General features: G+C 37.3%; 1 protein-coding gene across 1 annotated transcript; it reads right to left on the bottom strand.

Moving 5' to 3' along the window:
* Window positions 1–9,638: 9,638 nt before the first annotated feature.
* LOC139149172 (uncharacterized) lies at window positions 9,639–14,343 on the bottom strand. The gene is made up of 5 exons (XM_070720779.1): window positions 14,246–14,343; window positions 12,621–12,703; window positions 12,167–12,247; window positions 11,888–11,980; window positions 9,639–11,373 (listed from the first exon to the last, which is right to left on the bottom strand). Exons 1-5 carry the CDS (start codon window positions 14,341–14,343, stop codon window positions 10,646–10,648), a joined length of 1,083 nt encoding a protein of 360 aa, XP_070576880.1. The 3' UTR covers window positions 9,639–10,645.
* Between the last annotated feature and the right edge of the window lie 1,031 nt (window positions 14,344–15,374).

The following is a 15,374-nucleotide window of genomic DNA, read 5'->3' as shown; positions in this document are numbered from 1 at the left end:
TTGTCATGTGTCGAGAGTGGCGTGTAAATTCAATTTTAACATTTTAGATTTCCTGCCATTTTTAAAACCTTATCATATGACAGAGAAGAACAAGATTACAACAACAAAATGTTAGCCATCGTGTGTTGTGCATTCAAGTAAATGGCATCATGCTTGTTTCCGGTATTATCATGATGTGTATGTGCAAAGAAATACTGTTTTTTGTACTTTTATATTGGGGCGCCATTCTATGAATGCGGCACCCGTTCATTATTCAGTCTGTTTAAACGTGTAGGCATGGTCCAAATCTGAATTTAATTTCCTGACTGCTACTGGACTTGTCATATTTAACTGCCATAACTTCCATCAGCAATTTTGTAGAGCCTGTTTTAAATTAGTCCATTGATTTCTTTGTTTCCATTTCCTTCCCTTAGTCTGTTTAATGACTGTCCAGTGGCAACCCTACATGAAAATTAAAAAAAATGTGCGGAAGTGTAAAAGGTTTTTTCCTGTCATTAATTACCTTCGAAGAAATATATGAATATTTCCGCACCTTTTTTACCGCCACTTGACCATTTCAACATCAGCTACCTATGGAACACTGTAGTACCAGTACATGTACTAACAATGCAACATGTTATTGCAGACTTGGCTTCCTGCCAAGTTGATTGAAATCTCATAGCTTTGATATTAGGTATTACAGGTTCCTAAGGTTGATCAAAATCAGTTTAATGAATATCGTGAAGATATCTTGAATTTTGTATTTTTGCTGAATTTTTTGGTTACTTTTCTCATTAGCTACTATAGATTATAGTCTATAGAAGCTATTGGGATGGGTATCCGTCCGGCGTCAGTCTGTATGTATGTATGTATGTATGTATGTATGTATGTATGTATGTATGTATGTATGTCTGTTTGTGAGGCGTCCGTCCACTCAAATATCTTGAGAACCGCAGTACTTACTGATTTGATATTTGTTGTGTAGATGAAAAATATGATTTTGAGAAACTATTTTTTTTTTATTTTTTGATATTGTTGAAAATAGGCAAATTAATGCCAAAAAAGGTGTTTTTGGTAAGAAATCTTCTTCTTCATAACCGCTGGTGAGACAGCTTTGTTATTTGGTATACAGGTCCCTAGGGATAACCCAACTTAGATTTGTTCAAATTGTGATGAAATATGCAAATTTGTATTTTTAAGGAATTTTTTTGTCATTTTTGGTCAAAGTTTGACTTACATTGTATGTAATTCTTGTACTGTATAAACCCTATCAATTCACCCAGAAAAAAATAATTAATATGATTTTAAATAATTGAATTAATTAGGAAATCATCAAAGCCAAATAATTTTAGTGTGGAATTATCAGAAAGTTCAACTTTTTTTGACAGTTCATCGTGATTTGAGGATTAAAACATGTAAAGGCAACTTTCCTGAATCCCAACTTTGATATATTCTGAACCACCATTTATGTTATCGAAAAGAAATTGCTCATAATAGTTTGTCATGATAGGGTGGTCAAATAAATAGAGATAGAGAAAGTTCTAATTTCCATTTATGGTTGACTTGGTAAGGATAAAATAAGATTACTTTTTGAGGGAAAAAATAGAGTGGTCAATTAAAAGAGTGGTCAAAGTGATAGGGTTTTTAGCTCCCATAGCCTGATACTTTCACCAAGCTAAGGAGCTTTACTTCTGAGCATGCGCAGTGCTAGGTGGTCGGTTACCCGCCATTTTGGACATCTTGCATGTGAGCAGTCCGAGTGGACCTTTCACTTTTGAAGTTCTATTAAAGTTGTCAAATGGTAGCAGAGCACGGTTCAAAATGGCTCAAAACCCTAGTTATAAAAATCCTCCAGCGTTGAAGGAAGACACAGTCTATGAGACATGGAAAAATGAAGTTGAAGTCTGGCGACTTATGACTGACTTGGATGAGAAGAAGCAAGCATTGGCAGTTGCATTGACACTCACGGGCCACGCACGTGAAAAGGTCATAGAGATTGAGGCAAGTAAATTGAACTCAACGAACGGAATGAAAATTCTGATTGAAGCTCTCGATGAATTGTACAAGAAAGATACCATCGATCTATCATATGAGGCATATTCAAAATTTGAAAGATTTAGAAAATCTGATGAAATGAAAATGACTGAATACATCGTGGAGTTTGAGAGACTGTATACAAAAGTGAAGAAGTATCAGATGGTTCTTCCGGATGCAGTTTTAGCTTTCAAATTGTTAGATAATGCCAACCTTGAAGACCGGGAGAAACAACTTGTTCTGACAGCATCCTCAGATCTCAAATTCGCTACGATGAAGTCATCCTTGAAGCGGATTTTTGGGAAAGGTCATGAGTCTTGTGGTGGTAATACTGGTGAAATGAGCAGTACACCAGGCATCACAATTAAGCAGGAGGCTGCATATATTACACAGAAGTATAGACCCAGATTTGCAGATAAGAAGCAATTTCCATCCAAGAAAGAATCACAGGGTTCGAAAACCTACACTCATGTTCAGAGGGGAACCAACCCAATAGACAAATTTGGTAGACGATCCAAATGTGCAATTTGTCAATCAACATTTCATTGGGCAAAAGATTGTGAACATAGACAAGAAGCTGCTCAAGTTAACATGGCAGAGGAAGAGCCAAAAGAAGACAGTCATGCAGATGATGAATTTTGTAACATAACATTGTTAACAAAAGAACAAAAAGATAGTGAAGTGTTCATGACAGAAGCCTATGGGTGTGCTGTGATTGATACAGCATGCACACGTACCGTTTGTGGCAGTAGTTGGTTTGAAAATTACAAACAAAGTTTGGATGAAAGACACAAGAGTAAAGTCATTGAGACAAAGAGTAGCAGAAGTTTCAAGTTTGGTGATGGCAAAAAGGTTCAGTCTGTCATGAATGCAAAGATACCAGCGAAGATTGGGAAGACAGTTTGCAGTATCAACACAGAAGTTGTTGACTCTAATATCCCATTACTACTGAGTAAAACTTCCCTTAAAAGAGCTGGAACCAAGCTTGATATTAAGAATGACAAAGCTGAAATGTTTCGAGATCCAGTTGAACTGAACTTTACTTCCAGTGGGCATTATTGTATCAACATACAGAGTGGTTTGAAATCATCGGGTGATCCATCGGAGGCATTGATTGCAGATGATCCCATGGATGAGACAGATGCATCAGAGAGCTTTATCTTGGATAGTGAGATGAGTGTAAATGATCAAAAGAAGACATTAAAGAAGCTACACCAACAGTTTGGTCATGCCCCAGCTGAACGTCTGAAGAAACTATTAGAAGGGGCAGGAAAATCTGATCAGCAGATGTTTAAGAATTTGAATGAAGTTGTAGAAAACTGTGAGACATGTGTCAAGTTTAAGAAACAGCCGGCGAAACCAGCAGTTGGGTTTCCTTTAGCAACTGAATTCAATGAAACAGTTGCAGTCGACCTCCACGAAATAAAGAAGAATCTTTGGTATCTACATATAATAGATGAATTCACAAGATTTAGTGCAGGAGCTATAATGACAAGCAAACATTCAGCAGTATTTGTTCAGAAATTTATTCAGAATTGGATCAGCATTTATGGAGCCCCAAAGAAACTATATAGTGATAACGGAGGAGAATTTAATAATGATGACGTCAGAGATATGGGTGAAAACTTCAACATAGAAGTGAAAACTACAGCAGCCTTTTCGCCTTGGTCTAATGGCTTACTTGAAAGACATAATCAAACACTGACTGAAATAATGAGAAAGCTGAAACAAGATAAAAGTCAAGACTGGGAAACCACCTTGAAATGGGCACTGATGGCAAAGAATAGTTTGTGCAACATACATGGCTTTAGTGCATACCAGCTGGTTTACGGGCGTAACCCCAATCTACCATCCATACTAGTTGATAAACCACCTGCCCTAGAAGGTATCACAAGGAGCAAAGAAGTAGCCAAGCATATCATTGCTCTGTATGAAACTAGAAAAGCCTTCACTGAAGTTGAATGCTCACAAAGAATCAGACGGGCACTGAGAAAACAGCTCAGGCCAACATCTGGACCATATAACACTGGTGACAGAGTATATTATAAACGACCAGATAGTGCACAGTGGAAAGGGCCAGGAACAGTAATTGGTCAGGAGGGCGCTGTGATATTTGTGAGACATGGGGGAACTTTGGTCAGAGTACATCAGTGCAGACTACAGATGGCCACGCCTGATCTGCAGATACATAAGAATGAAGAACTACAAGTTCAAAGCGAGCTGATGTAAACAAGACCAGAAGCATCTCTGATGATGTAATCAACAGTGGAGAAGAAGATGATGATGTTTATGAGAAACCAAGTGACAACAGTGCGGCAGAAAATTCTGAGCAAGATGACAGAGAAACTAAAAGAACAGAAGTACATGTATCTGGAGAACAAATTAATACTGAAAATACAGCATGTGAAGACTCATCACAGAACGATATATATGCAAATGATCCATCAATCAGAAATAGTGCAGAATGCATGAAATTGGTACCAGGTAATGTGATAACTTATAAACACAGTCAATCTGGACACTTGATGACAGCTGAAATTACAGACAGAGCAGGCAAAGCATCTGGATGCAACAAATATTGGTATAATGTAAAGTACCTTGGACCTGAAGAAGTAAAAGGGATAACACAGTCTATTGATTTAAGTCAAGTAGACAGTCTGAGAGTCACAGGAAATAACAGATCTTGTGATGAACAGAGTGAAGATATCGTCATGATAGTCGGAGAAGACAGATTTAACAGAGCAAAACTGACTGAGTTAGAAAACTGGAAAACAAATGCTGTATATGAGGAAGTAGATGACCACGGACAGCGGTGTGTATCTACTAGATGGGTGTGTACGATGAAAACAAATGATCAAGGCACCAAAACCAAGGCAAGGCTTGTAGCAAGAGGCTTCGAGGAAGTCAACAATGATGAGATACAGAAGGATTCACCAACTTGTGGTAAAGAATCTATGCGAGTTATTCTTGCAATATTTGCTCAGAACAAGTGGAAACCAAAGTCGATGGATATCAAGACTGCATTTTTACAAGGTTCAAAGCTAGAGAGAGATATATATATTAGGCCGCCAAGAGAAGCTGAGCGTGCTGGCAAAATATGGCTGCTGAAGAAATGTGTGTATGGACTCAGTGACGCTTCCTTACATTGGTACAACAAAGTTAGAGCTGTGATGCTAGAGTCTGGAGCTAAGATTTCCAAAGTTGACCCGGCAGTATTTTATTGGATGGATGATCAAGAAAGATTGATAGGAGTACTTGCCAGCCATGTTGATGATTTCATTTGGAGTGGTTCTGAGGAATTTGAATCTACAGTAATTGACTCTATCAGGTCAAAGTTCAATATTGGAAAGGAAGACTGTGATGCCTTTCAGTATGTTGGAATAGGACTGGCCTGTGAAGAGGAGCACATCTACCTACATCAACATGATTATGCATCCAACATGTCACCCATCCAAATTGACAGAAGTAGGATGGGACAGAAAGATAGTACTCTGACAGATGGAGAAAGGGAACTGCTGCGGTCAAAGGTCGGACAAATTCTTTGGATTGCACATCAAAGCAGACCAGACATTCTCTTTGATGCTTGTAATTTGGCCACTAACATCAAGAATGCCAAGGTTTCAGATATGCTTGATGCCAATAAAGTAATCGGAAAGATCAGATCAGAGAATATATTTCTGAAATTTCAACATTTAGATGGTCATACACTATCCCTGGTAATGTTCAGTGATGCTTCACTGGGTAATTTACCTAATGGAGGTAGCCAGGGTGGCTATCTAGTGTTTCTTGCTGACAAGGATGGAAAGTTTTCACCGATATGCTGGAATTCTAAAAGGATCAGAAGGGTTGTTCGTAGTACACTGGCTGGTGAGACTCTGGCTATGGCAGACGGCATTGATTCAGCTATGTTCATTGCTACATTATACAGTGAGCTTACTTCTGGTCAAACAGACAAGAATATGCCACCGCTTACATGTGTCACAGACTGTAAGTCACTCTTTGAGGCACTGAAATCTGTAAAGATGGTCAATGAGAAAAGGCTTCGCTTAGAGATCAGTGGCATTAAAGAACTCCTAGAAAGTGGACATATCGATAGAGTGATCTGGTGTAAAACAGAGAAACAGTTAGCTGACTGCCTAACGAAGAAAGGGGCTTCGTCACTTCCACTAATGAGAGCTTTAGAGGAAGGGTTTTTCAACATGTAATCACAAAGGATAATTAACAATGTTGTGTTGTTTCTGCATTTAATCCTAGAAACGTTGCGTTCAATTTTCCTACATTTGAGCTTTATTGTATTGATGGTTTTGTTGTTCTGCATTCATTCGCGTTGCCTTTCAAAATTGCAGGCTCCATAAAACATTCATTTGTGGACTTTTTCTCTTGCAACAAACTTTAAAGAATAGAGTGGAATTTGATAACTTTCACCAAGCTAAGGAGCTTTACTTCTGAGCATGCGCAGTGCTAGGTGGTCGGTTACCCGCCATTTTGGACATCTTGCATGTGAGCAGTCCGAGTGGACCTTTCACTTTTGAAGTTCTATTAAAGTTGTCAAGCCATATGTATATATGGCAATGGAAGCTATTCTTATAGGCTAGGGAAATGTCTGTATGTCTGTATGTCTGTATGCCTGTCCGTCAACATCAAAAACTCCAAAACCGCTGTACATTTCATCTTGATATTTAGTGTGTACATGGATGATGGGCTGTAGATGAGATTTTGTTCAAATGAAGTTGTCATTGCCAAAAATATGCAAATTAAGTGAAAAAATGTAAAAACAGTCAAAATTGAAAAAACTCAATAACCACTGAGCAGATTACATGAAAAATTAGCATGTAAGTACTTTGGGCTGACATGAAATGATTGTGCACATCTTGGGTCAGTATCTTGGACTTGCTATTTTTCATGAATTTTTTTGTAATTTTCTCCCATTTTTGGTCAAAAAATCTCCTGCTCTGAAACCACAAGTCCGATTGATTTGAAACTTGGTATGGAAGTGCATAGGAGTGACCTTTCCCAAATTTGGGCAAATCGTGGTGAAATTTGCATATTTTTAGTTTACACGTCCATAGACTCCCATGTATAAGGCAGATCTCCATAGACTCCCATGTATAAGGCCACAAAAAATAAAAATTTAGTTTCTCATCGTATTCATATTGCAAAAAGGATGCAGTGACACAATTTTTAGTCCCCACGGATGAAGTCCAGTGAGCTTATAGATTGGGTCATGTCCGTCTGTGAGTCCATCTGTGAGTCCATCCGTTCATGCAGATATCTCAGATATTTTGACAAAATGTCATGTGACCTTGATGACCTTTGATCTCAAATATACATATTTGTCCATAACTCAGTAACCACAAGTGCTACCACCCTTCATATATGGTATGATGGGACAGCTTATGACGCCACATATTGTACCTCATTAATTATGCACATATTTAATTTTGAGCGAGCCAATAGAGCTAGAGGTCTGATTTTTGGTATATAGGGATAACTTAGCAAAACAATTTTTTTGACAAAATGTCAGGTGACCTCGGTGACCTTTGACCTCAAATATACATATTTGTCCATAACTCAGTAACCACAAGTGCTACAGCCTTCATGTATGGTATGATGGGACACCTTATGACGCCACATATTTTACCTCATTAATTATGTGCATATCTAATTTTGAGCGAGCCAATAGAGCTAGAGGTCTGATTTTTGGTATATAGGGATAACTTAGCAATACAATTTTTTTGACAAAATGTCACGTGACCTCGGTGACCTTTGACCTCAAATATACATATTTGTCCATAACTCAGTAACCACAAATGCTACACCCTTCATGTATGGTATGATGGGACAGCTTATGACGCCACATATTTTACCTCATTAATTATGCACATATCAAATTTTGAGCGAGCCAATAGAGCTAGAGGTCTGATTTTTGGTATATAGGGATAACTTAGCACACGAGCGTTCGATCGCGTAGAGCCATTAACATTCTAATCAATGCTGAAAGCGTACGTGTCGGCAATGCATTGTGGGAAAATAGCGCCCCCATTCCTTGGGTGGCGAGAAAAAAATTCAAGTGTGTATCACGTGATTCCTTTGTTATACTGCACTTTGAACCCTTCCTATAGTCACCTGATCACTCCAATGGCGCTATAACAGTATAACCATCATGGCTGACCTCGCGATCTTTCAAATGACGCAAACCGTTTCAAAATCGGATAATTACTCGCAGATTTAGACTTTTTTGAACGAATGACCGTTATTTTTTGTAATTTTGACAATATAATCAAGAAATTTTGTTGAAAATCTTCAGTTAGGCGGTCAAGTTATGCATGTTTTCGCTTATGTTAGGAAGCAGCTGGTCACTCTCTATGGATGGAATGTAAACAACACGTACGTTGCGTTAGTTTTTGATGGTTGCTCGCTGTCCAAAGGTACGGTATTGTTTTTCACGTAATAGACCCCGCCCATCTTTAGAATATTACGTAATATGTTCTGAAAGTCGTATTTTTCAAATTATTTCCCTTATTTTAATGTTCTTCAGTTGTCATATACGGTACATTACATCAGCGGGTAGCCATTTGCAATACATGTTCTATGATAGGATTGAAATACCGATCTTGTACTAACAAAATCGACCGTATGCTTTTCTTGGCATGCACTTTCTGTTTACATAGACTGTGAGTACCTATTTGCTCAACTTAGTTCATAAGTGAATTTTAATAAAAAATGCTTCAAGTTACATGAATGTTTTGGTATTTTTGTGTTTATTATTGACTTGACATTCAAAATGAACTAGAATTTTCTCCAATTCCGTTAGGTTTCATTCCAAAAGCTTGGTCTAAAAATACACCTTGAACTCATTTGCATATTGACATGTATTACGTAATGACGGATCGTGTTTCACTCACGATGGCATCAGCAGAAGGGATTCAAGTCTGACAAAGGGGAACTGCAACAAACCTTTCTTTTATTGAAATATACTGATCTGTAGTTATTCTAGCATATTTTGAACATGTATTGATGTTTTTGTTTCAAATGCAACTAAATTTTAACTAGGGCAAGAACAAAAATCTGATTGACCAAAAATTCACCAGTACACTCATCAAGTATGCTTCAAATCTGGGAATTTTTTTGCTTTGAACACTGAGGACAAGACTGTGTAGAAATACTAGTTTGTCAAATTTTTAGTAATTATGTGTACTGGGTACCACACCTGACATCATTTCAAGGGGACACGTACTAGGGGCAGGGTCGGGGTAGCCAATAGGTAGTACTAGGTCAACAAAAGGTGAATTGTCCAGGGTCACCTACTTTATGTGAAACACTGACATCAACAAGCCAATCTTCAAAGTTTAAAATAAATCATACTGCGCACACAAACACACAAGAAAATAACTTTACACACAATATATATATAATATAAAATGGCATCATTTTGCAAGTGGTATAGCCACAAACTGATGACGTCAAATCACCATACACAATAGACTGTGCCATAATTACAAGGCATCTGTGTTTTGAGTACGGCTATTTGACGTCATCAGTTTGTTGCTATACCACTTGTAAAATGGAGCCTATAAAATATTATATTTCTTTCTGTCTTACCAATTCAGAACATTTCAAAGCAGTTACAGAAAACAATTATTTCTTTATTTCTCATTGAATGTGTCAAAAGACGCATCCAAACTCAACAAGGGTCATATAATGACAATCAGTTGACAAAGACTCAATTCAATCTATATATAGAAGTAGTCATACAGTTTAAATTCACTCGGATGAATGAAGATATGACATCAGCATGATTATTTCATAACAATTAACATGAAGCAAAGAAGTAACATCATCAAAATCTTCCTAAATGTTCATCAGTTATTTACCCAACTGAAAACAATATATACAACATTCCTGTTGACAAACTTAGTAACATTTCCTTTTGAACAGTTTCCTCCTAGCGAAAATTTGGAAGTTTTACACAGCTGAACTGGTTATGTGTCTGAGCTACAAGCCTATGTTTCTGTGAGGTATTTTGGACGGTGGCAAACATCCTATTCAATTTGTTAATGTAGGGATGTATGCTCTCAGAAACCTGTTCAGCTTCCATACCGACTGTCCACTGCTCGCGAACTTTTCTAGGCATCTCAACACTCAGCAGGTGCAATTTTCGCTTAAGTTTTTCATTGGGAAAATTCACAGGTAACCAGTTTCCAAAACTCACTAATCTCATTACCAAAATTTCTACTTCATGTTTACAAAGAATTCGATTTGCTGTGTACAACTGGTAACACTGGGCAAATTTCATCAACAATGTTGTAATTTTTACTCTCGTTTCATTACAACTAAATACTTGTTCCCCTTGTTTTGTTTTAATTTTCTTTGGTTTGAACACAGAAGCAATTTTCACAATGTTCTTTTTTTGGCATAGCTTATATATATCAGGGCCTACAAATGATCCACTATGATACACGCAGCGTTTCAAATTCAATTCGTCCATCACATGACAGAGATCTGCTTGAAATGGACCTCGACAAGCATTTAGTAGTTTTATGACTTCACTTAGTTCTTTAGAATTTTTTTTCTCCTCAGATTCCAAAGATTCTTTTTGCTGTATCAGCATATTCAAATCTGCTTGAAGCAATTAAGCATGTTTTCTGTTTACTTTAGCTTGTTCAGAATTGTCTACAACTCTGTTATTTACTTTCCTAAAGCTAAACTCATTTTCTTGTTTAAACAAGTCTATGTTTGCTTGTTTACTCTCTATGGTATCATTTGCTTTCTTTATTCTTTCACCTAGTTCACACTGAACATCTATTAATCTATTCCTTTCACTGATGTATGAACTTACACTTTCATTGTAAATGCCATCACATGACTTTACATGGTTGTCTAAGTCTATAGCTATTTTTTCTACTATGTTGAAATTATGAAGGCCTTGACCCAAACTTACATGTAGGGGCATGGTTGACAAAACTTCATTAATATTACCATAGTTACCAATAAGTGGAGGAGAAATACAATTAAAATGCAAACTTGCATCTTTCAAATTTGATCCAGATATTTGAAATAGATCAGCTTCTTTATGACACTGTTCAAATGACCGTAGAGGAATCTCACTGGAAGCTACATGACTAGTGGAAAGATAAGACTGGTATTTAGGTAAAATGTGGAGACCCTGCGGTATTCCGTTGCTCAGCTGAGACAAAGTACTCAAACAACAGGGGCAAAAATATTTCCCGTTTGGCCCAGACAGTCCGAGCAGCCTTGCCAACCACTCCCAATCACCACCAAATGTCAGCTTGCAGTGTGTGTAGATCTTGCATGCATATGAGTGGACATCACTTCTTCTACTGGGTGTTGTGTTCTCATCTAAATGAAGAAAAAATGTATTTATTAGGAAAAAAGTGATAGAAAACAAAAATGTCAACTATATATTAGATAATTTGCACTCCTATTTAGTCTCATTCAAAGATAATCTTATGTGATTCCTGCAACTGACTGGTTTTATTGTTTTGCCTTGAAATACAGAAGTGTAATTACAGATGCATTAGACAACTGTCATTCAATGACAAAATAACATTATCTTATTTTCTAAATAGACTGCAATCATTCTAGTCACACTGAACCAGAAATTCAGTTATCCGAAGAAAAATTAACATATGAAAATGAAAAGTCATCAGTCAATGACACAGTCCCCGCCGGTTCGGTGTTATTCATTTTGAATTACTAGTCCTCTGCACAAATTATAGACTGCATTAAGATACAACCCAGTTTGCACAAAGTTGTATTTACTGATACACATAGAAAATGCTGGAGAAGGCGGTGACATTGACATTCAAAATATTATCTACACAAGCACTGTGTTTATATACACATTCATTACCTGCTGCATTATTTCCTTCAGGTCGGTTTTCATCTTCGACAAACGCAGGGTTAGGTTCTTGGCTTCTGCTTTCAAGTCTGTTTTTCTCAGCAACTGCAATAAAATGAATATAAACGTTACTCTTTACTTGTCATATTTTTGTTTTGAATTGCAAACATTGTGCTTAAATTAACTTCAGACAATATAGGTGCATTAAATGGTGGATCAATTGAGATTCAAGTATACTGTTCACTGGGCATTTCTCTACTACAAAGGGAAACATAACTACCAAATACTTACCAGTAGATTGACACATCAGGCAGTCTTCACTAATGGTTGTGTTCTTCTCATTGTATGGCACCAATGGTCTGAACTTGAATTCTATAAAAAATAAATAAATGAGATCCCTGAACATTGCATTCTATTAAAAATCAGGTGCAACACACCAATTTCTTGATGATAGTACATACTAAGAATATCAATGTGACATATTGAAATGTCTCCTCATGTTCATGAGCACAATTAATATTCATGAGTCACGTGTTTCCCTCTGCAAAGTGTTGCATTGCATCACTTCAGTTTAGTGCTAGATTCCAATAAACTAGCATCTTAGTTAATTAGACACGTCGTCTCCTGTCTTCCTATACAGCCTTACGACACTGAAATACCAGCTTTTCTAGCCCTGACACGCTGCCCAGTTGTCTAGTAGAAATCCATTCACCAGACAGCGTCCCAATCAGAAAACATAACTCACCTTTAGCGGGTAAAGGACAGCATTCAGAAGTTGCTAGTTCAGATACTTGATATTTTTGGTGACTGCCAAGAAATCTTTGATGACTGGTCCAAAAGCCATTTCAATGCATTCTCGCGAGTCTTTCGACCCCTCAAACAGGCCAAGGAGTTTTGCAGACTTGATTGAATGCTTGACACCTGATGTGCCGTTCAAGATTTGGAGCATTAATTTAGTCGATGTTCCGCCTTTGTCTCCAGAAAGCATAACCCATAATGTCTGTTTTGAAATATTACTCAGATATGCAAGTTTTTCAGTCTCCCGAAGCTCATCTACTGTACGCCTTATGACTGTTGCCATATCCACTACCCTCAAAAAATTTACACTTTGTTTAACACCTTTGTCAATAACATTAAATTCACCACATTCGTATTCAAAGTGAATTTCACTTAATTCTTCTCTCAGCAATTTCTCTGAGCCAAAGACGTCTTCCCCAGTTTCAAGTTTGAAGGCTCGTTTTATAAGGCGCCACATAGTTAAGGGTAGGACACTTTTCAATCCAAGTACTGTCTGACGAGAAAATTTTTGGAACACTTTTATTCCAGCTTCATTTAATGCTTCTTTAAATGAATCTTTACGGCGTTTCACTAAACTAACTTTTTGTGCAATTTCATCACTTTTCCGTTTGTCTGTGTTTACACCCGGAACTGATATTTGCTGTGCTTCAAACTTTTCCAAAATGTTTGAACGGGCCCTTAGGGTTCTCGATGAAGCTTCAGAGGAACATATTTCTGGCCTTCTAATCGGCATAAAGACTTTAGGTCTCCCATGATCATTCAAAGCACGTATCAATCCATCTGTTGAATTTTGCTCTTTATGTCTACACAACTTTCGGAATAGGGTTTCCTGGTCTTTTGACAAGGACTTTGATGGACTGACAGTTTCTATATCAACTAGTCTTTTTACAGTCAATGCAAATTTACTTTGCAATTCTAGATGTTTAGTTCTTAAATTGTCACATGACATCGAAATTTCCCTAAGTGCACTTCTATATTTCTCATCCTGTGCCCTATATGTAAAATTTGTTTTCTTCATATACACATGTGTGAATTTGTACATGTCATACCAACTGCTAAGCTCTGATTCATCACTACAGGGTAAATCGATTAAAACACTTGCCTGGTCGGGAAAATCTTTTAAGAATAGTGACTTCCAAATACAGGGAATAGCAGAGTAGTTATACCAAAATAAGCGACTAGTACTACAAAATGCCTTGACTTCGTGTACATTCAACAGCGAGAGTATATTAGTTACTATTTCACAGGGCAAACAAAAAATACACATTGATGTCTTATGTTCGCACACATTTTGCTGTGTACGGACCCTCTTCCCGCCTATTTGTTTTTTACCTGCATTTCCACCCTTTTGCCCTTTCAAATTGACTCTATACGAGTAATTTATCGTTGGATTTTGCACATAATTTCGGACACAATTACGGCACGTGCCACATAGAAAACCTGCATCGTCAGCGGCGTCACAACGAATTCCAAAACAGACATTAATTGACAAAGCATAGTTTGCTATCGGAGAAAATATGGAACTACATTGTGTTTTGCAAACAAAACACTTTTTTGGGGGCATCTGCTTACCCACTCCGGCACTGTTTCAAATTTAAGAGATCGAGCGATGAATGCATATCCCATCGTTTTGACGACAGCGCGTCTGCCATGCCTGAGCTGCCGGCCATGTTTGAGCCATGTTCTAGAAAATTCTCGACCGCGTTTTATTGTTTGTAACAACTTCCGTTCCTTTCCTCCAATTATTAGATTTCCAAGGCCAACGCTCGTGAGCAAAACAATTTTTTTGACAAAATGTCACGTGACCTCGGTGACCTGGTGACCTTTGACCTCAAATATACATATTTGTCCATAACTCAGTAACCACAAGTGCTACAGCCTTCATGTATGGTATGATGGGACACCTTATGACGCCACATATTGTACCTCATTAATTATGTGCATATCTAATTTTGAGCGAGCCAATAGAGCTAGAGGTCTGATTTTTGGTATATAGGGATAACTATAGGAGAGAAATTTTTTGACCAAATGTCATGTGACCTCGATGACCTTTTACCTAAAATATATGTTTATGTCAATAAATAAGTAACGACAAGTGCTATGTCCTTTGTATTTAGTAGGATGGGAGACCTTATGACAACACACGCTTTACCTCATTAATTATGTACACATCTAATTCTGGGCAAGCGAATAGAGCTAGAGATCTGATTTTTTGGCATATAGGGATTAATTAGCAATATAATTTTTTTTCAAAATGTCATGTGACCTTGATGACCTTTGACCTTGATTATACATATATATGCATATTTCAGTAACCACAAGTTCTATACCCTCCAATTTTGATAGGATATTAGACCTTAAGATGTCACATCTTGTACCTCATTTATAATGCGCATATGTATTTCTTGGCTGGCCAATACTGCTAGAGGTCTGATCTTTTTTCCTGATTTAGAACCATAACTTAGACATGCCTCATGTGTTTTCAAATTGGGAACAACGACATAGACCTATGTGCCCATAGATCTCAACATATACACTGCAGTGATACTTCTTAATGACCACATTTTCCTGCCCCATCAAGACTAATACTCCTTTTACAAGTGGGGGGGACTATGTCATTGTAAATGACTTGTTGAGTTAATGGTTGTATCACAGTATTCGATATATCTAATTCTGTATTTTTTCCATTTTATATTCTTAA

Source organism: Ptychodera flava, chromosome 1 (assembly GCF_041260155.1).
Source record: "Ptychodera flava strain L36383 chromosome 1, AS_Pfla_20210202, whole genome shotgun sequence".
Taxonomy (NCBI): domain Eukaryota; kingdom Metazoa; phylum Hemichordata; class Enteropneusta; family Ptychoderidae; genus Ptychodera; species Ptychodera flava.
The sequence above is the reverse complement of the archived record's forward strand: the minus strand, read 5'-3'. Positions and strand labels throughout refer to the sequence as shown.

What these genes read in the sequence shown, in the direction of transcription:
- LOC139149172 (XM_070720779.1), bottom strand. Translation starts at nt 14,343, where the DNA reads ATGGCCGGCAGCTCAGGCATGGCAGACGCGCTGTCGTCAAAACGATGG. An exon ending in CTGTCCTTTACCCGCTAAAG is followed by an intron (nt 12,248 to 12,620) that starts GTGAGTTATGTT and finishes TATTTTTTATAG; the next exon opens with AATTCAAGTTCAGACCATTG. An exon ending in CCTGATGTGTCAATCTACTG is followed by an intron (nt 11,981 to 12,166) that starts GTAAGTATTTGG and finishes ATTTTATTGCAG; the next exon opens with TTGCTGAGAAAAACAGACTT.